Genomic DNA, 22,637 nt, shown 5'->3' on the forward strand with positions numbered 1-22,637 from the left:
CCTTCCTCTTACTCAGGGCATCTCCAGATTGCCAGCTGCCACAAGATCCTCAAAGAAGGATCTTGAACAGTCTAATTTTCTGATCTCTGTCCCATCACAGATATTCTCCACAGACTCAGTTCTGTGTTTAGCATGCTACTATACCTTACACAGTCCTCATTCCAATGACTCTAAACTGTGCCCTTTCCCCACTCCTCAAACCCCTGATGAGTGAACTGAAGAATACTCAGTGGGTGCTGGTAAAGTGAGGATTCTTACTGCTGATCAAGGACCAGGCTGTATACAAGAAGGTAATGAACTATATTATACTATACTATAGTATATAGTATATAGAACTATACGATAAATGATTTTGACCCATGATATGGATCAGTGACTACAGGCAGCTTTGATGTTACTGCTGTTGCTCTTGCTTAATTGTCATTAACACTTTATATTAGTGTAAACTGCAAATATTTATCATCCATCACAAATCAGATTGTTAAACTCCTATACTGGGTCCTTCCAAAATGGGGAGGCAAAGTTTTGGATTTCTAATCTTTGTTTTCCATATTGTTCACTCTTTCTGGGAGGCATTAGATTGCTTGTTTTTTGCTTTTGTAATACAGGCGTATTACCATGAAGCATCTGTATAATGGGATTTCATGTGGCAAGGTAACCTATATGATAAAAATGAATAGGGAAAGAAGAGTAACAAGCCCCTATATTCTTTCACCTTTTCCAGGTTTCTGACTTGCCAATAAGAATAACCTGGGTGAAAATTTAGCCTTCAGTTTACAGATCTTTCTTTTTCTTTCCCTCTTAGTACCTTGGGCTGCTTTGGAGACTTCTGATGGTTATTTGTTTAGATTTGTGAGCTCCCAGGAAAAGCTCATGGTGTTTCCTCATATGGAGAAGAAGAAAGGAATAGGCCTTAGCACAAATAAACCATAGCACAAAATCTGTCATGATTTCAGATTCACATCAACCACATTTATTAGTCAACTCAGATCCTAGTGGCTATCACTATTGAGCCCTAGGATCTTCTTTCCTCAATGAATTCAGTGCCTGGTTTTTCTCTCTGCCCCAAATCCTGTTCTCATACTAGGGGACTTCAATAGATAACTACTTTCCCAGTTTCTCATTTTACTCAATTCCCATAATCTGCTCCTCTTCAGATGCTCATACCCTTGATTTATCCAATTCTATGTTCTCTGTCTCTGAGATTCTTTTATCTAATTATAATGTCCTGTGATTCCATGTTTCCCTATGCTTTACAATCCTTAATTTTGTTCTTTGTACTCACTATTGTTATGACCAGCACAACACAAATAGGCTAGTGGTGGTTGAAAATAAGGAGAAAGTTGCTAATAATTCAACAGAGCCATTTATTGAGAGAAATCATGTTTCTTATATATCTTAAAATCTTGTTACTATGAAAGACATTGTTCTGGAACCAACCCTGATTTCTGTTTTCTATGATCTAACTCTCTGAAGCATATTATTAGTTTCTAGGGACTCAATCTTATTTAAAGTTAACAGTGTTCCAGTAATTGTGCCAGGCCCTTATGTTTCCCCATGATTTCAAGCTTATATGCATCCTTGATTAATCTTAGGCGGAAAGGAACATCCCAGTTACCAAAGTTTTTAGCTTCCTGGGAGTTCTCTACAACTATGACCTCCATTCTTCTATTCCTCAGTTCTTTCCCAGGTCATCATCATTCCCAGTACTGGCTTCACTTTTTTTCCTTCTCCATCTCCACTCCTTGATGAGCTAATTCAGTCTTCTACTATCTTTTACTTTGAAACCTGTGGGCTCCTTTCCTATTGCTAATCAAGCCTTGACTAACCCAACCCAAGATCGCTCCTATCATAGACTTCCTTTGTTTCTGTCCTGACTAGACAGAGTTGGAGGAAATCATGAAACCCTGCTGATTTGAGTGCTACATATTTATGTTATTTAATCTCAATTGACATTGTACGGATGGAAGACTCATAATCTTATTTCTCCAAAGGAGATGTTTTAAACTTTCTCATCTCTCTTCAAGCCTTCCATGACACCTTTTCCCCCATCTATCTTGACTAAGGACTTTCATACATAGTTCACTGGAAAAAAAAAAAAATTGAGCTCATTTATTGAGAGCTCCCTGTTCTTCCCTGCTTCTTATTTTACCTCATTCACTTATGTTCTTTCACTTCTATCTCACATGGATATGGCTCTTCTTCTCAAAGCTATCCCCTCGATGTGTACCCTAGATCCTAACCCTTTCAACTTTTCCAGCAGATTTCACCACTCTCATCCCCAATTTCTCTCCTTTTCTCATCTCTTGCTAATTACTAGCTCTTTCCCAACTACTTAAAAACATGGTCATGAGTCCACCATTCCTAAAAAAAGAAGTCCTTACTTGCTTCTTCTGTTCCTATTATCTATATTATTTGTATTTATCCTATCCAACTTTGCTAAATTTCTTAAGAAAACTGTTTATACTGGTCACTCTATTTCCTCTTTCATTTTTCTATACTTTCTGCAATTTGGCTTCTAATTTCATTATTCATATTTGAAATAACTCTTTTCCAAAATTACCAATGATCTCTTTAATGACAAACATAAAGACCTTTCCTCATACTTACCCTTTCTGACAGCAGACTTTGGTATAGTTAATTAACTTTTCCCTCCTTTCTGGTTTTGTGATATTCCCAGTTTTCTTCCTATTTGTCTGACTTTCTCATTCTCCTTTGCTAGATGTTCATTTTGATCACATATTAACTACAAATGTGGTTCCTCAAGTCTCTGTCCTGGGTTCTCTTTTCCCACCATATTATTTCACTTGGTGATTTCATCAGTTCTCATGAATTCAATGATAATTTCTGTGTACATGATTCCCATGTGTACATACTAACCCTGTTCTCCTGAATTACAAGTTCACTTTAATCAACTGTCTTTTTGACATCTTGAACTGGATGTTTCGAAGTTAAAATGTCTCAAACAGAACTCATTGTCTTTCTCCTTAAATCTTCCCTTCTTTCAAACTTTTCTATTATTGTCAAGGATGATACCATTTTCCCAATCATTCCCAATCTTGGCATCATCATTTTGATTTGAGTTCACTACAGATTTATATCATCTAATTTCAATTGAATCTGTCCTGAAAGAAGGCAGTCCCTATTAGATTCACATTCTATACTGGATCAGTGACTGTGGCCAAGTTGTATCTTTTTTACCTTAACAACATTTTTAACACCTTTCTCTCCTTTCACAACACCACTATCTTAAGTCATGCCCTCATCATCTCTTGCCTGGACTATTACAAGGACCTTCCAATTAGCCTTTGCTTCATTTTACCTTGCTCCAATCTATCCTCATTCACTTGTCAAAGTGATCTTCCTAAAGTACATATCAAACCCTTCCACCATCCAATAAACTGGAGTAGTTTCCTTCTTTTTCATTCCCTCCAGGATAAAATATAAACTCCTCTTGCATTTATGCCCTTCATAAAATGGTCTCTTCCTATCTTTCCAGTCTTCTTATATATACTTCGCTCCCCTCACCTAATCTGGTCTATTTTTGTTCCTTGAACTCCATATCACATCTCTGTGGTTTAACATCTGCTATCTCCCCTTCCTGGAATGATCTCCCTCCACGTTTCTTTTTAGCTTCCTGACTTCTTTCACATTTCAGTTTAATTCTTATCTTTATTTATTGATTCCCTCCCCACCTATCCTCATCTAATGTCTATCACATTTAGATGAGATTATTTTTGAATCTCTTCTTTATATATCTTGTATGTATCTATTTAGAATGTGAGCTTTTGAAGGCAGAGACCATTTTTGCTTTTCTTTGTCTCCCTGGAGCTTTGTTCATTTCCTGGCCCAAGATAAGTACTCAATAAATGAATATTTTTGTATTTAAATCAATAAATGATTTTTAAAAAACTGGTTATTTCTAACCCACACTAGATAGACAACATATAATATGTTCCAGACATCGTTGCTTCTCTATATTTCATTTCCTCAGTTTCCACATCTTAGGCAATTCCCACTCATGAGCCCTTTCCTTCAAGGTCAAAGTCATTGGTTTTAAGTTTGCCTTTAGGTCAATCCAAGATCTTCCTTGGTTAGAGAAAGTTGTATCTCAATAGATAATCTTAACCCCATTCTTGCTTTCACATCCAAGATTTTTGGTGGAATTCTAAAAGGTTGACAATATCTGTCTTCAATTCTTAGTATCACAAAATCTCAGGGTTGAACCTTAGGGACTATCCAGTTCAACCTATACCCACATTTGTACCTTTTCTACAATATCCACAGTGAGTAGTCATCCAGTCTTTTCTGGCAATGGGGAATACATTATCCCAGAAGTAGCCATTCTACTTTTGTAAAATCTTCATTGTTAGGAAGTAACATTTATTAATCCTATAGGATTATAATTTCTTGATAATTTCTTGATAATTTAGGAGGATTTAGGAGCCAGGAAGTCTGAACTCCCCCTTATCTTGAATTTACACATTGACAATTTATAACTTTAGAGTTAGTAGCCCTGAGTTATCAGTCTTAATGAACCAGAGGGGGATTTGCAATTAAGGGGATTGAGGCAGAACAATTAGGGAAACTGAGGCAGAACAATTTAGAGAAACTGAGTCAGGGCAATAAAAGGAAACTGGCACAAGTTTCCTCCCACATTTGGTGAAAGGTAATTCGGCCTTCCTCCAGTATAGTAAAGGAATATGGAGGGCAAGTGTGAGAGTAGGAGAGTAACAAAATAATAAAATCAGATTAAAATAGTGGTAGTGGCTTATATTAGGAAGAAGTAGTATAGAGTAAATTGGAGTAGAAAAAAGTAATACAGAATTCATTGGAATGGAGATAGTAATGTCAAGTGGAAGTGAGACAAGTGGAACAGATTACAATCCATTCTACCGAGTTCTGTGGGTAGATCTTTGGGCCCTAAAGGGGAAGCCAGGCAAGGAATAAGTCTTTTTTGTTTCTATTCCAGCCTACACTTCTAGGTTCTGACCTCAACACTCAGGAATGCTTCTTAGAAACTATACAACATCTGGAGAATAGAGTGAGGAGGCTGGTGAAGAATAATCCACAAAGCTACGCAACTCCACCCAGTCCTAGAGAGGAACTGGGTGCAGACACCCTCTTTTTTTCTGTGACATCTGAAGGATACCCTGCCCATACTCTCCTTACTGTCCCTTGTCTCTTCCTTTTTAGTTCTAACTCCTTACTTCCAACTACCTTACTACCTCCTCCTTACATTTGCCTGAGGTTACCTTCCCACTTAGCTCCTCCACCTCATCAAGTATATATCGTGGAAGAGTCAGAGAGACATTCACCCTCAAATCCTAGGAGTGGGGGAGGGACTAGTAAAAATTGGGGAGTGGGGTAGGAAAGAGACAAATCAGGAAGCAGACAGGATCCAAGTTTAAGTGGAGAGAGCATCCCTAATAATAATAGTAACAGAGCTAAATAGTGCTTTACAATTATATGGAAAGCTTTTTTTTATAGAGGAACTTGTTTAAGGTGTTTTTATACAGGTATTTTTTATCCCCATTTTATGGATAAGCCTCAGAGAGGTTAAGCAAGTTGCCCAAAGTTCCCTAATGTTTGTTTCTTTTTCTGGGAGAGTGAGCTGTGAGTCCAGAGCTTGAGTTATCTTGGGGATAAAGACATTCCTTATGTGAGGATGAGGGGGAGAAGATGGAGGAGGTCAGAGAAGCAATAGACACCTGGATTTGTGCCCTCCTCCATACACTCGGGTCCTTTGTTTAGCTTTTTAGGCCTTAAGAGACAGGCACAGATAACAGACTAAGGACAAAAAGAGAAAGGAGCACAGAATGACAGGCAAAGAAAGAAATTATTAAAGGGCAGAAAGATAAGAATTTGAGAGAGAATATTTGAGACCGAAAGTGTGCGTGGGTAGAGAGAGAAAGAATGTGATAGATGGAGAAAGGCCAGTTAGTCTCCTGGGGGCAAAAGCAAGCAGTGTTGCTATAAATTTTGATTTCGGACTTAACAAAGCAATGTAAATGAGAGACTGAGATGGGGTGGGGTTAGAGGACTAGAAAGGGCCTCTTCTCTGCAGTCTGGGTTTGGGCTTTCCATGATTAAAAAGGAGCATACTGACTTGGTTCCCAGAAACTACCCTCCCACTGCCAGACTGACACTGCCGGACAGCTCCAGTAAGCAAAAATGTGTCAGGGGAGGGAGTGGGGTGACTCGTTTTGTAGGGAGAGAATGGACCTACCAGCCCAGAAGAGGAACCTAAGCATCTCTTCCTTTGCTCTCTCCATTTCTGATGCCTAGTTCTTCTTCAAAACTATCTGATTCTTTCAAGGACTCAAGAAATTTCTCAATGTATTGTTTAGTAGTGCTGACATTTTTTTTCCCTCTCTGAAAAATAAAAGGCAACAAAATACAACCAATATGGGATGGCTCTGGGGAAACCATGGTGATATTGATGTGGTTTGAATGATCTCGGCTAATGGCAATAAGAGGATTCCCTTCCAGCAAAATCTAAGCATCTTAATAAGAGAGTTGTTAAGAATCCCCTTTAAATCTTCCCCAGGTTTAGAGTGAAAGAATTCACTCATTTCCGAATTATTAGCTTCAAAATGTAAGTTTATTGTTGGATAGAAATCAGTTTACCAAGAGACTGACTTCTATAGTGACAGATCTATTGGAAAATGGAGTTTTGGCACTGAGAATGCTTTCTCAGCAGGCAGAAGAGTCCTGGCAAATTGCTTAGTCCATCTGTAAAGACCTTAGTTGAGAGAAGGTGTTATATTGGGTATCTTAAGTGGGGGCTGGAAAATAATGTTTTGGTCATGTATACTTATTGTGTATCTAATTTATATTTTAATGTATTTAACATCTACTGGTCATCCTGCCATCTAGGGGAGGGGTGGGGGGGGTAAGAGGTGAAAAATTGGAACAAGAGGTTTGGCAATTGTTAATGCTGTTAAATTACCCATGCATATATCCTGTAAATAAAAGGCTATTAAATAAAATTAAAAAAAAAAAAGTGGGGGCTGGGACAGCCCAAACTGATCAGACCAGGTGGGGGCTGAGACATCTCAGATCAGGATTCCTCAATTGAAAGAAAATTTAGAATTTCTATGGGAGGTGATTCTCTTATTCTGAAAGGTTTGGGCTCTATCACGACTCCTTGGAGCCTGGGAGATCCTGATCAAAGGGGACACAATCTCAGAGTGATAATCTGAAAGGGAACAGTTCCCTTCCCTCTTCATCATAAGAACAGAAAGCATCATTATCAAGGACCCAGAAATCTGGTTACCTCTCCCTCACCAGACGGAGGTTTCCTGCTCACTCATCAGGGAGGGAACACGTTAAATGGCCACTCCCTTCGTTAGTACGGGGCCACCACCTCCCCTAATTAGCCTTATTAGCCTCTTGTTCACTCCTGGTCAGGGCCACCCTTGGTGGGGAGTAAGAGAAGAGTGAGTAACTGAATCCTGTTTTCATGGAGTTCACCAGCCCAGTTTCTTCCCAGTAGTCAGGACCAGTCAGAGTTTACTCCTTCTAGGCAAATCCTGGCACTCCTTCACACTCATTTCCTTTCAGGGACCCAGGCCTCTTACATGCCTTTACGCTCTATGTCTCAGTTGTCCCCAGAAATTAAACCCTATCCTTTCCAACTACCTTCACCACAAGGCAAGACTTTTAATCTCCTTTCCACTGCTTTTTCCAAATTTTTCCTTTCCTAAGGGGTCCAAACATCTGTCACTGATGAGGGGAGCTTGAAACTGAAGAGAGACTCTGAAACTCTCTTAAGGAGAAAGCCTCCTTGAACCCAGCCTCTGTAAAGGACCCTGCCGAGGCAAACCGTACCACCGGCTTCATTCTGTTATCGTGAGAGACGGGCACCACCCCCATTGATAACACTCACTACTGATTAAGTTCTCTATAGAGGTAAAGCTAAGTCTACACACACACCCATTCAATTCTAAAATTCTCCATTCGAATAGTTGATTCCGGCTCAGCCCCAAGCTCTAGGATCTGCCCATAAAACTAATACCACCAACAAACCTCTTTACAAAATTTCCTCATTGTACTAGGGGACTAAGAGTTTCTTTCTTAGTGATATTCAGAAATAAACTATCCTATTCTTTGTCACAGATTTCTTGTTACTAGGACTCCTCTGTCTTTCTTTTCCTTCTTCTCCAAGCTCAGGTTCCGACCTCATCATCACTACTTACCTCCCCTTTTGCTTCCTAATTCTACACTCCCCTCAAGAATTTTGTCATCCAAGCATAGTTGTGGGGAAAATATCTTATAAGCCATTAAATAAGCAATATATAAATACAAATATCACTATTCTCCTCAGATACCCAAGCAGCTAACCTACAGCCATTTCTCTTGGTGATTCAATAGATTGAATGCCAAACCTGGAATCAGAAAGACCAACTTAAAATTTGGCCTAAGATATTTTTTTGCTAGCTGTGGGACCCTGGGCAAATCACTTAACCTTTGTTTGCCTCAATTTCCTTAACTGAAAAAACAAACCAATTTTTTTTTCTCATCTGTAAAATGGAGATAATAATAACACCTCCCAAGGTTGTTGTGTGGAGCAAATGAGATAAATATTTGTAAAGTGCCTAGCACAGTTCTTGGCATAATAAGCACTATATGGATGTTAGCTATTATCATTACTCTCTGCCCTCCCTTTTCTCACCCACAGCATCCAGGTTTCTGGGTCCCTAGCTCTGTTCCTGGAATCCTCCAGAAAGAAGAAAAGCTGAATTCTCATTTTTCAGATGCCTGATTCTCAAGAGACAAAGGGGAATTAATTGGCAACCATGTGTTCTATGAGATAAGGGGTGAAGAGGTCAAATACCTGGGTTCTAGAAGGAGGCTTTAGGGGTTTGGGGTGGAAGCCTGAAAGGGGTAAGTGAAAGCCTGGAGTTACACTTGGATCACATGTTAAGAGTGGAAGTCTAGGAGTTTACAGAGAATGTCACCAATCAGGTCAGGGTTCTCGGTTCCAAGTTAAGCAATTAAGGTAGCAGATGCAGCCAAGTCAGGTGAGAGAAATTGTTATGAGCCCTATGCCCATATGAATGTCCATAGCCTGTGTTACCTGATTCCCAACACCTCTGCTGAACTAGCAGATGCTGCAGACTGATTAGTCTACCAACTCTTGGCCACACCAACCCACTCGAGGGCAACTTCCCGCCCCCTGCCTTTCCTTTCTTCTCCTCCCCTCTCTGTTGGGTGACTCCTGCCTGGGGAATGTACAGCCCTGCCATAAAGGACCCAGTGTCCAGAGCTAACATCAGTCAGAAAGCAAGATGGGCATGACTTGGGCAGCCCAGATGGGGCGAGGGAAGGGTTGCCCACTCACGCTGATGGTGTTCTTGGTGGTTGCCCTCCTCCTGCCAGGTAGGAGACAAGGGAACTTAAATGTGTGGGATCTTTCTGAAAGCAGAAGGTATTGCTGCTTGGGAATGAATGGAAATCGGGATACTTGGGTCCTTTGTACTTGAGAATTAGAAAGAGACTGAACTCTACTATTTGGGGAAAGAGGCTTAATCCCTGGGAATTATGGAATGTGGCACTGGAAGAGAAGGAAACTAGTGATAGAAAGAAGAGAAAGAGATAGGAAAATGAGAATTAAGATTATATTGTTTGGCAGGATTGTGTGTGGAGGAAAATTAGGGACATTCAATTTCAGGAGATAATCCGGGGGCTGGGGGGGAGAGGAATTGTCAGAACTAGATCCCACAGAGTTGAGAATTTAGGAATGGACAGGATGGGCCTTGGCAATTGAGAAAGGGAATGGGTTCCTTAGGGAAGGATTAAATGGGTCTGAAGAATGGAGACAGATAACAATGGAAGAAAAGAGGCTGGATATTTTACAGAACAGGAATATCAGAAACCTGTATGAGAATATGATTTTGGGGTAGAAGTTGAAGAAGTCTTTAAAGTATGAGAGAAACAAAAATATCCCATAGGACATCAAGGGATAATGGAGATTTGGAGAGATAGAGGAAAACAGTGAATGGAAATGCTGATACTCCTCCTCACAATAATCTATTTTAGACTTCATAAAGCATTTTCATATGCATTATTGTTAGCGTAATATATAAGTAAATAAATAGAAATTTGTTCTTCATGACAGGGTTATGAGGAGGTATGATTTATCAGATGAAGAAATTAGATACTAAGATGTGAAGCGTTCAAATGAACTGGGGACAAAATGCAAAACTTGAATGAGGTCAGATTCTGATTCCCCAAGGGTCATGGAAGCTTCAGAATGTTTATTTCCTGAATGGGGAGAATAGGGATGCAAATGATGGAGGAGTGGTATTTTTGAGGGCCTTAATCTCAATAGAGGGAGAAGTTTCAGGGCATCCCTGTGGGGGTGTCTTTGGGTGTGGTGTCTTGTCCAGCTGGTAACTACAGGTTCTGAAGCAACAGGCCTAGAAGCTCCTAGGTCCTAGCCCATCCTAACTTTACAAACATTAGAAGCAGAATGTCAGAAACCTATCGTTAAGCCAAAGGTTTATTCACTTGTATCAATTTTATTTTATCTGTCCCTCAGTTTTCCCTTTTTCCCTCTCTCCCCCATCTTCTCCTCACTGCTGTGGCTTCTTTCTCTTCTCTATCTTAGTTCTCTCACATGTTAGTACCCCTTCTACCTTATCTCTCCCTGGGTCTCCTTTGCTGCCTCTCTGTGCCCCAGTGTCTCTGATCTTTCTGTCACTCTTCTCTCATACCTTAATCTTTCCTCTACCCCTCTTGCACCTATCCCTTCTTCTCTGTCTTTCTGTTCCATAATATCAAAGTTGAATCTCTCTGCAGTTTTATCCATCTCTCCCTTATTCTGCCTACTTCAAAACTTCTGAAGCCTTGTCACTTCTCAGCAAACAAGAGATCAAGACCTCTTAGTAATGTTAGTGAACTTTTGGAGTGTGAGGTTGGGAGGCGTGATTGGGGAGAAAAGGGGAAGATTCAGGGAGTTGAGTAATTGATTGAAACAGTATTGAACTAGAGCTTTTATGACTCTACTGAACTTTCTTTTCCAGGAACTCTGGCTAAGAGCATTCGGGCCTTCTCTGATCCCTGTAAGGACCCCACCAGAATCATTTCTCCCAATGACCCCTGTATCACAGGGAGTAGAGGCTTCAGTGGCTCCAGTGGTTCCAGCCGTTTTGGTGGCTCCAGTGGTTCCAGTAGTTTTGGTGGCTCCAGTGGTTCCAGCAGCCCCAGTGGTTCCAGTGGCTTTGGTGGTTCTAGTGGTTCCAGTGGGAGTTTCGGTGGGAGTTCCAGTGGCTCCAGTAGCTTTGGTGGTTCTAGTGGTTCCGGTGGAAGTTCCAGTGGCTCCAGTGGCTTTGGTGGTTCTAGTGCTTCCGGTGGGAGTTCCAGTGGCTCCAGTGGCTTTGGTGGTTCTAGTGGTTCCGGTGGGAGTTCCAGTGGTTTCAGTACTTTCCACAGTTCCAGCAGTGGTTCTAACAGTGCCAGTGTTGATTCCAGCAGCCCCAGTGGTTCCAGTGGGAGTTCCAGTGGCTCCAGTGGCTCCAGTGGTTCCAGTGGGAGTTCCAGTGGCTTCAGTACTTTCCACAGTTCCAGCAGTGGTTCTAACAGTGCCAGTGTTGGTTCCAGCAGCCCCAGTGGTTCCGTGGGATCAGGGTCCTTGCAGTATAGTTCCTTTCAGTCTAGTTCTAACCCTATGGTATCATCTAGCTGGTCATCCCAATCTGGATCTGGCTCCTCTAAATCTGGCTCTGTCATTTCTCAGTCTTCTTGGATGTCCTCTAGCGGCACTGGTGGCAGCCCTGTTTCTGTCTCTGGTCTGGCACCCTGTGGTCCAGACAATCCTTATTCACACTGTAGTGGAGGCCCTCCTCCATCCTCCAGCTCCCAGTCTATATCAGGGGGCCATAAGCCTGTGGTAGTGGTGGTGGAACAGCATGGTTCTGGGGGCAACCAGATTGTAGGGGGATCTCTGTGCAGCAATGGAGGGCCTCCTGGCAAACCTTGTCCTCCCATCACCTCATCCAATTCCTATGGTAGCTATGAAGTGGTAGGTGGGTCCGCTAACAGTTATTTGATCCCAGGTATGACCTATAATAAGGGTAAAATTTACCCTGTTGGCTACTTCTCCAAGGAGAACCCCCCCAAGGGTTCTGTAGGTGTCCCCAACTTTGCTGCTGGGCCTCCCATCTCTGAGGGGAAATACTTCTCCAGCAACCCCTTTATCTCCAGCCATAGTTCTCACCAGTCAGGAAACTCTTCTCCGCTAATTATTTACCGGCCAGTGGGTACTGGTGGTGTCCAGACTGGGAGCTCTGGTAACTCTGTGCTTCAGCCTTGTGGGCCTGGTTCCAAAATTTCGATAGGGCCCTGTTCTTCCTCCTCTTCTTCCTCAAGCTCTGTGGTTCACAGTAGCTCTAGCATGTCCAGCAGTTCCATTTCTTCCCACCCTTGTGGGAGTGGTTACCAAGGCTCCAAAGGGCCTTGCTCCTCTTCTGGCTCCAGTTCCCTCAGTAGCTCCAATGTGATTTTCCAGCCTTGTGGGAGTGACTCTACCTCTTCTGGCAAATCTTGTGGGTCTCTGGACTCTTCTTCCTTTGGATCCAAAGTGAGTCAGAGTTTTGAGGGCTCTCCTCAAGTAGATCCTTCAGCAGGGGCCAAGCCCTGTGGTTCTAGCAACTCTGGCAGCATTCCCTGCCGTTCCATTCGTGATCTCCTGGCCCAAGTGAAGCCATTGGGTCCACAGTTGGCTGACCCTGAGGTTTTCTTGCCCCAAGGAGGGCCCCTTGAGAGTTCCTGAGTGCATATACAAGCACACACACACACACACACTCACACACACTCTCTCTCTCTCTCTCTTCCATCACCTTGGGAGTATAAAGATCCCAACATGATACTGGCTCTACTTTCTATGCCAATATGGAAAAAAATTTCTGCATCACCTTGGTGATGCCCCTTGCTGCCCCCAACCCCACTCCCTTCATTTGTCATAGTCAGTGAATTTCACCCTCCAATACTCTTCCAACCAAAAGGGTCTGTTAGAAAAGTAATTAAGCTTCTATTTAGACAATTATTCATCTATTCCCTCCCTCCTGTCAAAGATACAGTTTATTCCTCCAAAGTGGTGGCATCTATGATCTTGGCTATAAGTCAAGCATCCCTTCTATCAATCTCTCTTTCTACTCCCACTTTCCAAACTCTTTTCAAGTCCAGTTGGGTCAAGTTCAGTTTGTTACTTGTATATCTCATTCTACTGCTTTGGTTCTTAAAGTAGTAGAATTATTTTCTCACCTTGACGGTGAACTAAATAGTCCTTCATGTACCTGGGATAGATGCTGGAGACCAAATGCATCAACTATATCTATTCCTATCCCTTGTTTTCCAGCCAACTCACTACCTAACAACTCTTTCCTCAGACTTCAGAACTGTTCTGGAGAGGAGCGAGTATCCTTAGAGAATGGAGACAGTTCCCCACTGTCTCTGGAGCCTGGAGCTGATGAAAGATCAATAAAACATATACCAAATTCCTACTTTGTGACTTTGTGATCCTCCTAATGTAGCTATGGCTCTCTTTTGAGTCCCCTCCCCCACTCCTTCTGAGGTTACCTGTCCTCCATTCCTCTCCAAAAAGTCTCAAATTCTTTCCATTTCCTCAAAAGCTTATTAGTCCCTGTAGAGACTCTCTTGTCTCTCATTCCCCTAAAGAGGTAAAAAAAAATGTCCTGTTTTCTTTAGAGTGTCTCCTGTCTCCCTATAAAGATTTTCTGGAGATTGCTTTAACTTCCCACCATGAAGTCACCCTACCTCTATAGACTTCATCTTTATCTGGGGCCAAGAATGAGATTACCTGTGTTCCAGGGACAGCTGAACCCATGGGAAAAATCCATAGGGGGATGAAAATAATCACAGAAGCCCATTCCTAGCCAATGAACAGGAGACCCAGGGTGCTGACATATCCTAATCGTTAGGAGTGGAAGACAAGAAAGGGTAATGGTGGTTGAGTAGGAAACCTAGATTCCAGGTCTAGATAAGAAAGGTCCCAACCAGGTGATGCAGATTGTATCTTGTTCCTTCACCTGGCCTGGTTTGACCCATTCTCCTCACTCTCTCAGTTCTAGAATAATCTCCCTCTCAAAAGGAAACATTTTTTATGTCTCAAGAAAAGGAAAGAAAATTGTTTCCTTGAAGAGGGGATGGAAAAGAGTGATTATTCTGCAGGAAAAGAACGTTTTGGGGAAGAAAGAAGGATGGTGGGAGAAGAAAGAATAAGAGTGTCATATTCTAGGAAGAAAGGACTAAGAGTAGGAAGTATATGGGAGAGCCTAAGTGACCTGTGAGAGGTACAGAAGAGGGATAGGATATGTGTATGTGAGAAACACATACATACAACTCCTCCCTCACTTTCTTGTGCTCAATAGAGAAGAGGGAAGGGGTGACAAAAATTGAAGTGTCTTCATATCCAGGGTAGTAGGAACAGGAGAAAGAGAGGGTGATCTGGGGGTGAATTGGGGAAAGGTTCTTCTATTCTTGGTGTATCTCCATGCCAAGCTGAGAACTGAAGGGTAGAGAGAAAGCTCAGAGCTGGGTCAGATTGTGGGGAAACGCCCTATTCTTCCTGGAGATCCAAGTGACAAGTGCTTACTGTGACTTGGATTAAGAATCTGAGAGGAATGTACAATTTATAGTCTCCAAAATCACTGACCTAGCCTGTTCCTACACTGCCATCTCCCTTTCCAAAAGGAAGATAAAAAGCCACGTTTGGGACAAAGAGACCTACCCAAATTGACTACTCAGAGATCACTCATAAAAAGCAGAATTATTTATTAGAATTTCGAGAAGCGGGCCATCCAATTCTGTGAGCCGAAGTTCACAGCAGGAGGGCCACTCACTTGAGAGTGCTCACAGTTTTTATACTTTTCAGACAAAGAACCCCCCAAATCCCACCCTCTATATGGTGTGATTGGTCAGATAAGTCTCTATTCCCTTATTTGGTCAGTGGAACGCAGTAGATAAGGTGATGTATAATGTCCTCACCAGTATCCTTCTTTGGATAATGGCCTTATCTAAAATCACATGCTTTGGAGAAGTCAAAACTGGGGCTTTTAAGGCTTCGATTAATTTAGTTAACAGTCTCTGATCAAGATGTGCTTGATCTGTAAGTTCTTCACCTTTTCCACACAGCCAGCAGTTCTTGGAGTTATAGGAGAAAAATACAAGGTACGAAAGAAATGTAACACCATAGCACTCAGAGTTCAGCTTTCCTGGGTCTGTTTATAATCAGTTTTCATTTCCCAGGTATGGGATCCTCAGGCAGGTACTGAGTCCTGATGATGAGGATTGGATGCCCTCAATTCCTGATGGTCAGGAGGTTAATGGCAATAAGAAAGTTGTTAAAAATCTCCTTTAATCAGCCACAGTTTTTAAAGTGAATGAATTCCTTATTCCTGAATTATTAATTGAAAAATGAAAGTTTATTGTTGGATAGAAATCAGTTTGCTAAGAGACTGACTTCTATAGTGGCAGAGTCCTATTGGGAAATGGAGTTTTGGCATTGAGAGAATACTCAGTGGGCAGGGTCCTAGCAAATTGCTCGGGCCATCTGCAAAGAGTTTAGTGAGGGAAGCTGTTATAAGTGCATCTTGGTGGGGGCTGGGACAGACTGAGCTGATAAAACCTGGATTCCTCAACTGAATGAGAATTTAGAATTTCTATGGGAGTTCATTTGCCTCTGAATAGTGTTACTTCTCTCATCCTGGGAGAATGGGCCCTGTTTCTAGACTTCTTGGAGCCTAGGAGATCCTGATCTCTGAGATCAGAAAAGGGGGTATAATCTCACAGTGATAATCTTAAAGGGAACTCAGCTTCAGTAAAGGAAACAGTTTCCCTAGCAGAGATTGTAGAGAAAGAATCCAGGTCTGGGCTTATTCCTGAGTTTCTGGAGACAAGTAAAATGGGAAGGGAGGGCAGAGTGAAAAAAGACAGTGAGAAGTGGGGGGTGAAGATCTAAACTAGGATGCTAGATGCCCAGGTCCCTATAGGAAACAGGAATTAGGGGTGTTGTGCCACAATTCTCTTTTATTAACCTGACTCAGTTTCCCTGAATTGTTCTGCCTCAATTGTTCTGCTCAATCCTGCAAAACCACCTCTCCCTCTTAATCATCAGAATATTTGATAAGGATAAAAGATCTTATATTTTAGAATATCAGAATACCTCTTCCCATCCCAATCTATCAGAATATCAGATACTATCTTATCAAGATGCCTCCTCTCATCCTGTCAGAACCAGATTGATAGTCCCTTCCCGCTCTCAGTATTCTGACTCCTCCTGCCTCTGCCTGAGTCTGAGCCTCGGGTATAAAAGAACTCACACTGTTTGCTGGATTGTTGGAGACAATAGTCTCATTCAGCCCTGGAACCAAACCATGGATCCATTTGGTCCCAGTAAATCTCTCCCTTTCAAATAAAATATTAAATACTGTCTAATCTCTATCTTGCCTCAGTTTCTCCGGCATTACAGGGGGAAAGCTCTGAGACCAGAAACCTTTACTGTTTTTTTTTAATCTACCTTGTCTCCCTCTTCTTTACTTTTCCCCATTGCAGTCTCCAGCTTTCTTTGCCAGGAACGTTAGCTAGACTGAGGAAACAACCTTGCAGGACTTGGAATCTAACTTCCTTCTTTCTGAACACTTTCATTGGGACCCTCTCTTCCTAATCATCCTTGGCTCAGACCAGATCCTCTGTCGGGTAGTTTAGGGACTATTGTTCTTTTGGGGCCCAATAACTCTCTCTATGATCACTCTTGATAGTCTGAGAATTCTGGGCTCCAGGCATCTTTCCTGGATGAGAGTGCATCAGCCCAGGGATCCTTGGCTCCTGATGATACTTGGCAAACAGTGGCTTACTCATATGATGAATTACTCCCTCACAATTCTTCCTTCTAGAGCCACGTGCAGAAATCCCTACCCAGCAACCTCCTTCATCAACTGAATTTTTCAGAAGCTTTTGCCTAGTCATCCATGGGGAATTTAGGACATCAATTCAGGGGTGTCTTGAAAGAGTGAGAGTCTTGGGACTGCTTGGGGAGGTAGACTAATTAAACTTCCTGAGGGAAGCTGGGGAATTAGCAGTCAATATCTAGATACTAGCTGGGGGAACCATAATCAGTATCCAGGAACTGGCTGGGGGATGGGGTAATAATAATAAGTACCCAGGTACTATCTGGGAAGGGGTATCAATCAATATCCAGATACTCTCTTTTTTTCTAGACTGAGCTCCTGGAAATAAATGAGCTAAACACTTAGTGCTGATAAACTTTTGAGGGGATATAGAAGAGTCAGTCCCTCTGTAGAGGGTAGAATATTTCTAATTTGATTCTTGTCTCATAGACTCCTCCCCTAGCATCCAGAAATCCTTCCATTATAACTCTTTTCTTCACTTATTTTTCTGGATCAGTTCTTTCTCACTAGTGGCATAAGTTAGTCCAATACACATTTTTCAGGAGAAAAAAATTGAGACCCAGTATGGGGTTTGCCTAGGGCTACAAAGTGATTAAATGGAAGACTGAGGACTAGAATCAAGGCTGTATTAGGCCCAGTTTTCCACGGTGAATTTTTATTTACCCTTCAGGGAATCAGAGCTACAAATAAGTCTTGATTTATTGTTTTCTTCATTGTCTCATTTAGGGAAGTGAGGGGGAAATTTTTAATATAGCAGATGAAACTTCAAATTCTTTTTTTTTTTCCGTCATTCTCTGTTCAATACTTTTCTCTCTCTCCTTATTTAATAGATATTTATTAAGCGCTCATTCTGTGTAAGGAACAGTGATGAAAGAAGGATACAAAGACAAAAATGAAACCTTTTCTGCTTGCCCAGACCCTTCTCCAGTGCCTTCTCTTTAAGATCGTCTTTCATTTACATCATGTATATCTATCTATTGTTATTATATACACAGTTTATTTGGGCAATTCAGTGGTGCCATAGTGCACAGAATGCTGGGCCTGGCATCAGGAAGATTCATCTTGAATTCAAATCCAGCCTCAGACATATCCAACCTGTGACCTAGTAAGTACTTAATAAATGCTTGGTGACTGACAGACTGAAATTGTCCCTGCCCTCTGCCAGTTCTTATGACTAAGCCTGTTTAAAAACACAAAGTAAATATGAAGTAATTTCTAGAGTGGGAGTTAGGCTGTAATGACTGAAGGCTTTGTTAGAAGAAAGGGTTACATCTTCATTTTTTAGTCAACAATGGTCTCTCTCTCTTTTTTTTTTCACCTTTTAGTCTAGGTTCTGCAGCCTTCTAAATTAGATTCACAATCACTCAAAAGGGTTCAGTCAAATAATCTACACAGGAAAAATGAAAATAGATAAAGAAAGCCAATTTTAGAGCAGGGATTCTTAACCTAGAGTCCAGGAACTTAATTGGTGACTTCATTTCAATATAATTGATTTCCTTTATGATCCTATGCATTATATGAAACAAAATTCTTTTTGTTAAACACAGCATTTTTCAATGATATTCTTTGAGTTTTTTCTTCAAGTGATGCTATTTAGTTCTGAATCAATCATGGAATATTATCAAGTCTGGAGAATCAAAATTATGTCACCCAAAGGTCATTGGAAAGATGTGAAGTATATATATATATATATTTTTTTTTTTTTGTACTATACCACAATCACTACTTTCTCTCTGCCCCGTCTTTCCATCTCATTGATTCATATTCTTTAGGTCTACGATTTCCCCCTACATCCCCCGCAAAATTTCTTGATGGGATGACAACCATTCTGATAAAAGTTAAGAAATTAATTATAATCTTAAAATTGTGAATGCCAAACTTAATGAAATAAGAGAACCTGGGACAGGTGCAAAGAACACAAGATAGTCAATTCACATGAACACAATGACAAAAGGCTCAGGTTTTAAGAAGGCAGGAAAAAGGCAGTTAAGGCTGTCAAGTTCCTACTCCTGTAAGAGGACTGAAACTGACTTGGAGCAGTTAAGCTAGTGTTTTTTGGCAGTTTACATTATTAGTAGTTATCTTGCCCACATACCTGCATTACCACTTCCAGCATTTATATAAGGCAGATATGCCTGTAGGGAAATTCACAAACTATTAATGGGAATAAAGGCAGGAAGAAGCTATGTAAGATTTTTGAGCATGGGACTGAATCGTTCTTGCAGAGGTGTCAGTCAATAAACATTTATTAAGAACCTACTATGTTCCAGTGGTGAGAGCTGGAGGTAAAGAATAAATGAGAGTGTGAAGACTGAAAGCCAGGAGTTCAGATAATAGTCTAGGGAAGAGATAGAGAGGGCCTGAATTAACTTGATGATAGAAAGGGAGTAATGGATTTCAGAAATGTTATGGAAATGAATCAACATGACTTGGCAAGCTCAAACATAATGATCACTGGATCAGTTAAATTAAGTTAAATATAATTATACAAGCATTGATAATTAGCAATATTGATAAAATTGATGATAAAAAAATGTGCCAAATTTTTGGACAAAAAAGAATTAGTTCTTAACCTCAAGACACTGATGTTCTATTGAGGGAAACTGACATTAATTATAGTGCTTTTTGGAGGACTTTACACACATTATGTCATTTGAACGTCACAACAACTCTTCGAGCTAGATATTAAACCCAAATTATAGACAAAGAATTGAGGGACTAGGTGATGTTAGAATTCTTACAAGGTGCTAAGTCACTGGAATTGATAGAGACAATAATTACCCAATTTCACATGGTACTTAACAGTTCTCTAGTTCACTAATGAACTTAGTACTTATTAGAGTTCACCCCTTTCATACCTTTAAGATTCACACCTTTAAGAGAGTATATATAAACTAGGAGCCTCAACCAGTATTGAGTCCAGGAGATTCACAAGTCTAAGAGATAAGCCCACTCTTGGAGGAGGAGGCAGATTCATTCCATTTTCCATCTTTGTGCTGGCTGGAGACTCGAAGGGAGCTAGAGGCTGAAGCTGGCAGAGGCAAAGACTAGTGGCAAGTGCTCTCGGAACCAAGGAGAGAGATAGGCCTCTAAGAAAGCTAATCAGGCCCAAGGAAGGAGACAAGACTTAAAAGGAAACAATAAAGGATTTGGACTTTAATCCCTGGCTGCATTTGAGGTGATTACTCTGAACTGAAACAAAGGTTTCCTCCAGAAGCCCCCCAAGAAATCTGCTCACAGAGAACATTATATTTTAGAGAAGAGAACACTACAAGGTGATGTGACCATGTTCAGGATGTGAACCCTGTGATTCCAGACTCTAAATCCAGAACAAGTCCAATGTAGCAACATGGTCCTTGCCAGTCAGTCAATCTATCAATAAGCATTAATGAACTATGATTAACTACTATGTATGTGACATAGTGCTTAATTGCTGTGGCTTAATAGCAATGATGTCTTCTAACAATAAGATAATTTATTTTTGTTTAGTCATTTTTCAACTCTTTGTGGGTTTTCTTGGCAAAGATATTGGAATGGTTTGCCATTTTCTTTTCCAGCTCATTTACAGATGAGGAAATGAGGCAAATAGGGTTAAGTGACTTGCTTAGGGTCACACAGCTAGTAAGTGCTGATAATATATAATACTATTTTATGCATTTATTAGTTTGTCTGTGTCATCTGCTGGCCTTCACATGTCATCTGTGGTTTTCACAAAATTTCCCCCAAATTCCCATTTAATTTTTTTGTAGACCCACAATATATCAAAACTGTAGTGGGAAAAATAACGATATGGAAGGGATAACTGTACTTGTGTTATATATGCTGTGTGTGTGCTGTATTTCTTCCCACCTTCATAGATTGTAACATACTTAAGGATAAGAACAACTGAATTCCTGTCTTTTAACCCTGGTGGTTAATACAGTGATGATGACATTTATTAAGTACTTATTTAATGTGTCAGGCACTGCTTCAGATATTCTTTTTTTCTTTGCTGAGGCAATTGGGGTTAAATAACTTGCCCAGGGTCACACAGCTAGGAAGTGTCAAGTGTCTGAGGCCAGATTTGAACTCAGGTCCTCCTGATTTTAGGGCTCATGCTCTAACCACTGTACCACCTAGCTGTCCCCTGCATCAGATATTCTTATTTAATCTTCCCAACAATCCTGGCAACTCAGTATTATTTATGTCTTCCAATTTATGGTTGAGAAAACTGTCAGAAGTAAAGTGATTTCAATGGCGGAACCCTGAAGCTATCCTCTGACTTTGGGGGGAACTATTGGGAAACTCTCCTTGAACTCTGAGAAACTTTCCTCTGGGACAGGCCCGCCTCAGGGAATCAAGATAAAGTGGTTTCATTCTGTTCTCTTGGTGGGACAGCTACATCCTCTATTGAGTTCAGTCCAGGACCACTCCTACTTAGCCAGAACTTAAGTGGTCTCCTTTAGCTGGAGATCTAGACTTGATATTTCTACTGAGCTGAGAATTGGCTCAGGATCACTCCCAGTAAGTGGTCTCATTCAACCAGAACTCTAGGCCTGAGAGCAATGACAACATTGAAGGAATCTCATTCAATTGAAACTTCAGTCTCACATCTCTTTAAAAGGGCAATTTGGGGCTCATTTCTTTGCAGCAGCTGGAAGTAGGAATCATGCCATGCCAAGGGACCTCTCTCCCTTTGGTATAGCTGCCTGCCAGTACCCCTGCCTGCTATGAAGAGACATTCTCTTCTCAGTGTTAACCCCTCTCTCTCTGCCAGGACTCCTCTGCTAGACCTTTACTTCTCTGTCAGGACCTTGCCACTGAGGAAATCAGCCTCCTAGCAAAAGCTGACTTCTTTTTGCCAGTTTAACTTTTCAGGTACGTGAATTCCTTCACGTTGGACTTGCAGAGGGGTTGCCACAACTCTTTGCTTTGTGCCAAACCTCATCAATTTAACTATTTGACAGGGAGCATTGGAAATCAGTACCTGACAAGGAGTAAGTTCAGCAGAAAGCATTAAAATGAGTTAAATAAAAGAAATTAGAAGAGTCAGATAGCTAGTTAGTGACTGAAGTAGGATTTGAACAATTAGTGCTTAATAAATGCTCATTGCATTGAATTCAATTAATAAAAATATGAGATGTAAGGGATAGTTTGTTTTACAAAGAGATATAGTTACTTTCTTTTACAAAATAGGAAACTGATATGTTAATGGTTTACCCAAGTTCATACATGATAATTATTGCTGGTATACTGGTCCTTGGGTGCAAGGATATGGGGTTCTGCTGAGAGGGAGTACCAAGGCCACTTCAATCTTTGATGCACAATAAGTTTTCTGCAGCATGGCAGAAGCGCCCTTTTTGAGCAAGGAGCAATGATTTGTGATCATGGGAACGGGTGTAAGCTGAGGGTCACAGCCATTGGCTACATAAACAGGGATGCTTTGAGGGTCTCTTGCCTATGAGCAAGCTGCTGAATTGCTGGAACGGCTGGCCTCCCATTGGCAGATACCATGCATATGCAAATACCATGATCTGCTTCTCTGAATGGTGATTGGGGATTGTCTACTGTTCACACGCTGATCACACTTGCAAAAATGTATAAACTGGAGCTCTTTTCAGGCTCTATGAGTCTCCCACCTCATTCATCTTGCCTCTGAGATCAAAGGGCTCATATGCCATGAACTCTTAAAAAAACGGTTGCAACACCTGGGGTTTGACATAG

At 41.1% G+C, this 22,637-nt stretch overlaps 2 protein-coding genes across 2 annotated transcripts; both read left to right on the forward strand.

Moving 5' to 3' along the window:
- Nucleotides 1-9,222: 9,222 nt before the first annotated feature.
- CDSN (corneodesmosin) lies at nt 9,223-13,508 on the forward strand. Its single transcript, XM_031965196.1, has 2 exons — nt 9,223-9,384; nt 11,031-13,508. Exons 1-2 carry the CDS (start codon nt 9,294-9,296, stop codon nt 12,776-12,778), a joined length of 1,839 nt encoding a protein of 612 aa, XP_031821056.1. The 5' UTR covers nt 9,223-9,293; the 3' UTR covers nt 12,779-13,508.
- Nucleotides 13,509-15,206: 1,698 nt separating this feature from the next.
- Nucleotides 15,207-18,594, forward strand: C4H6orf15 (chromosome 4 C6orf15 homolog). Its single transcript, XM_031965198.1, is given in 6 exon segments — nt 15,207-15,273; nt 16,586-16,666; nt 16,669-16,911; nt 16,914-16,952; nt 16,955-17,154; nt 17,156-18,594. Coding segments are annotated over 6 exon segments (723 nt in total). The 3' UTR covers nt 17,249-18,594.
- The last annotated feature ends 4,043 nt before the right edge of the window (nt 18,595-22,637 follow it).

This window comes from Sarcophilus harrisii, chromosome 4, assembly GCF_902635505.1.
Source record: "Sarcophilus harrisii chromosome 4, mSarHar1.11, whole genome shotgun sequence".
In the NCBI taxonomy this organism is placed as follows: domain Eukaryota; kingdom Metazoa; phylum Chordata; class Mammalia; order Dasyuromorphia; family Dasyuridae; genus Sarcophilus; species Sarcophilus harrisii.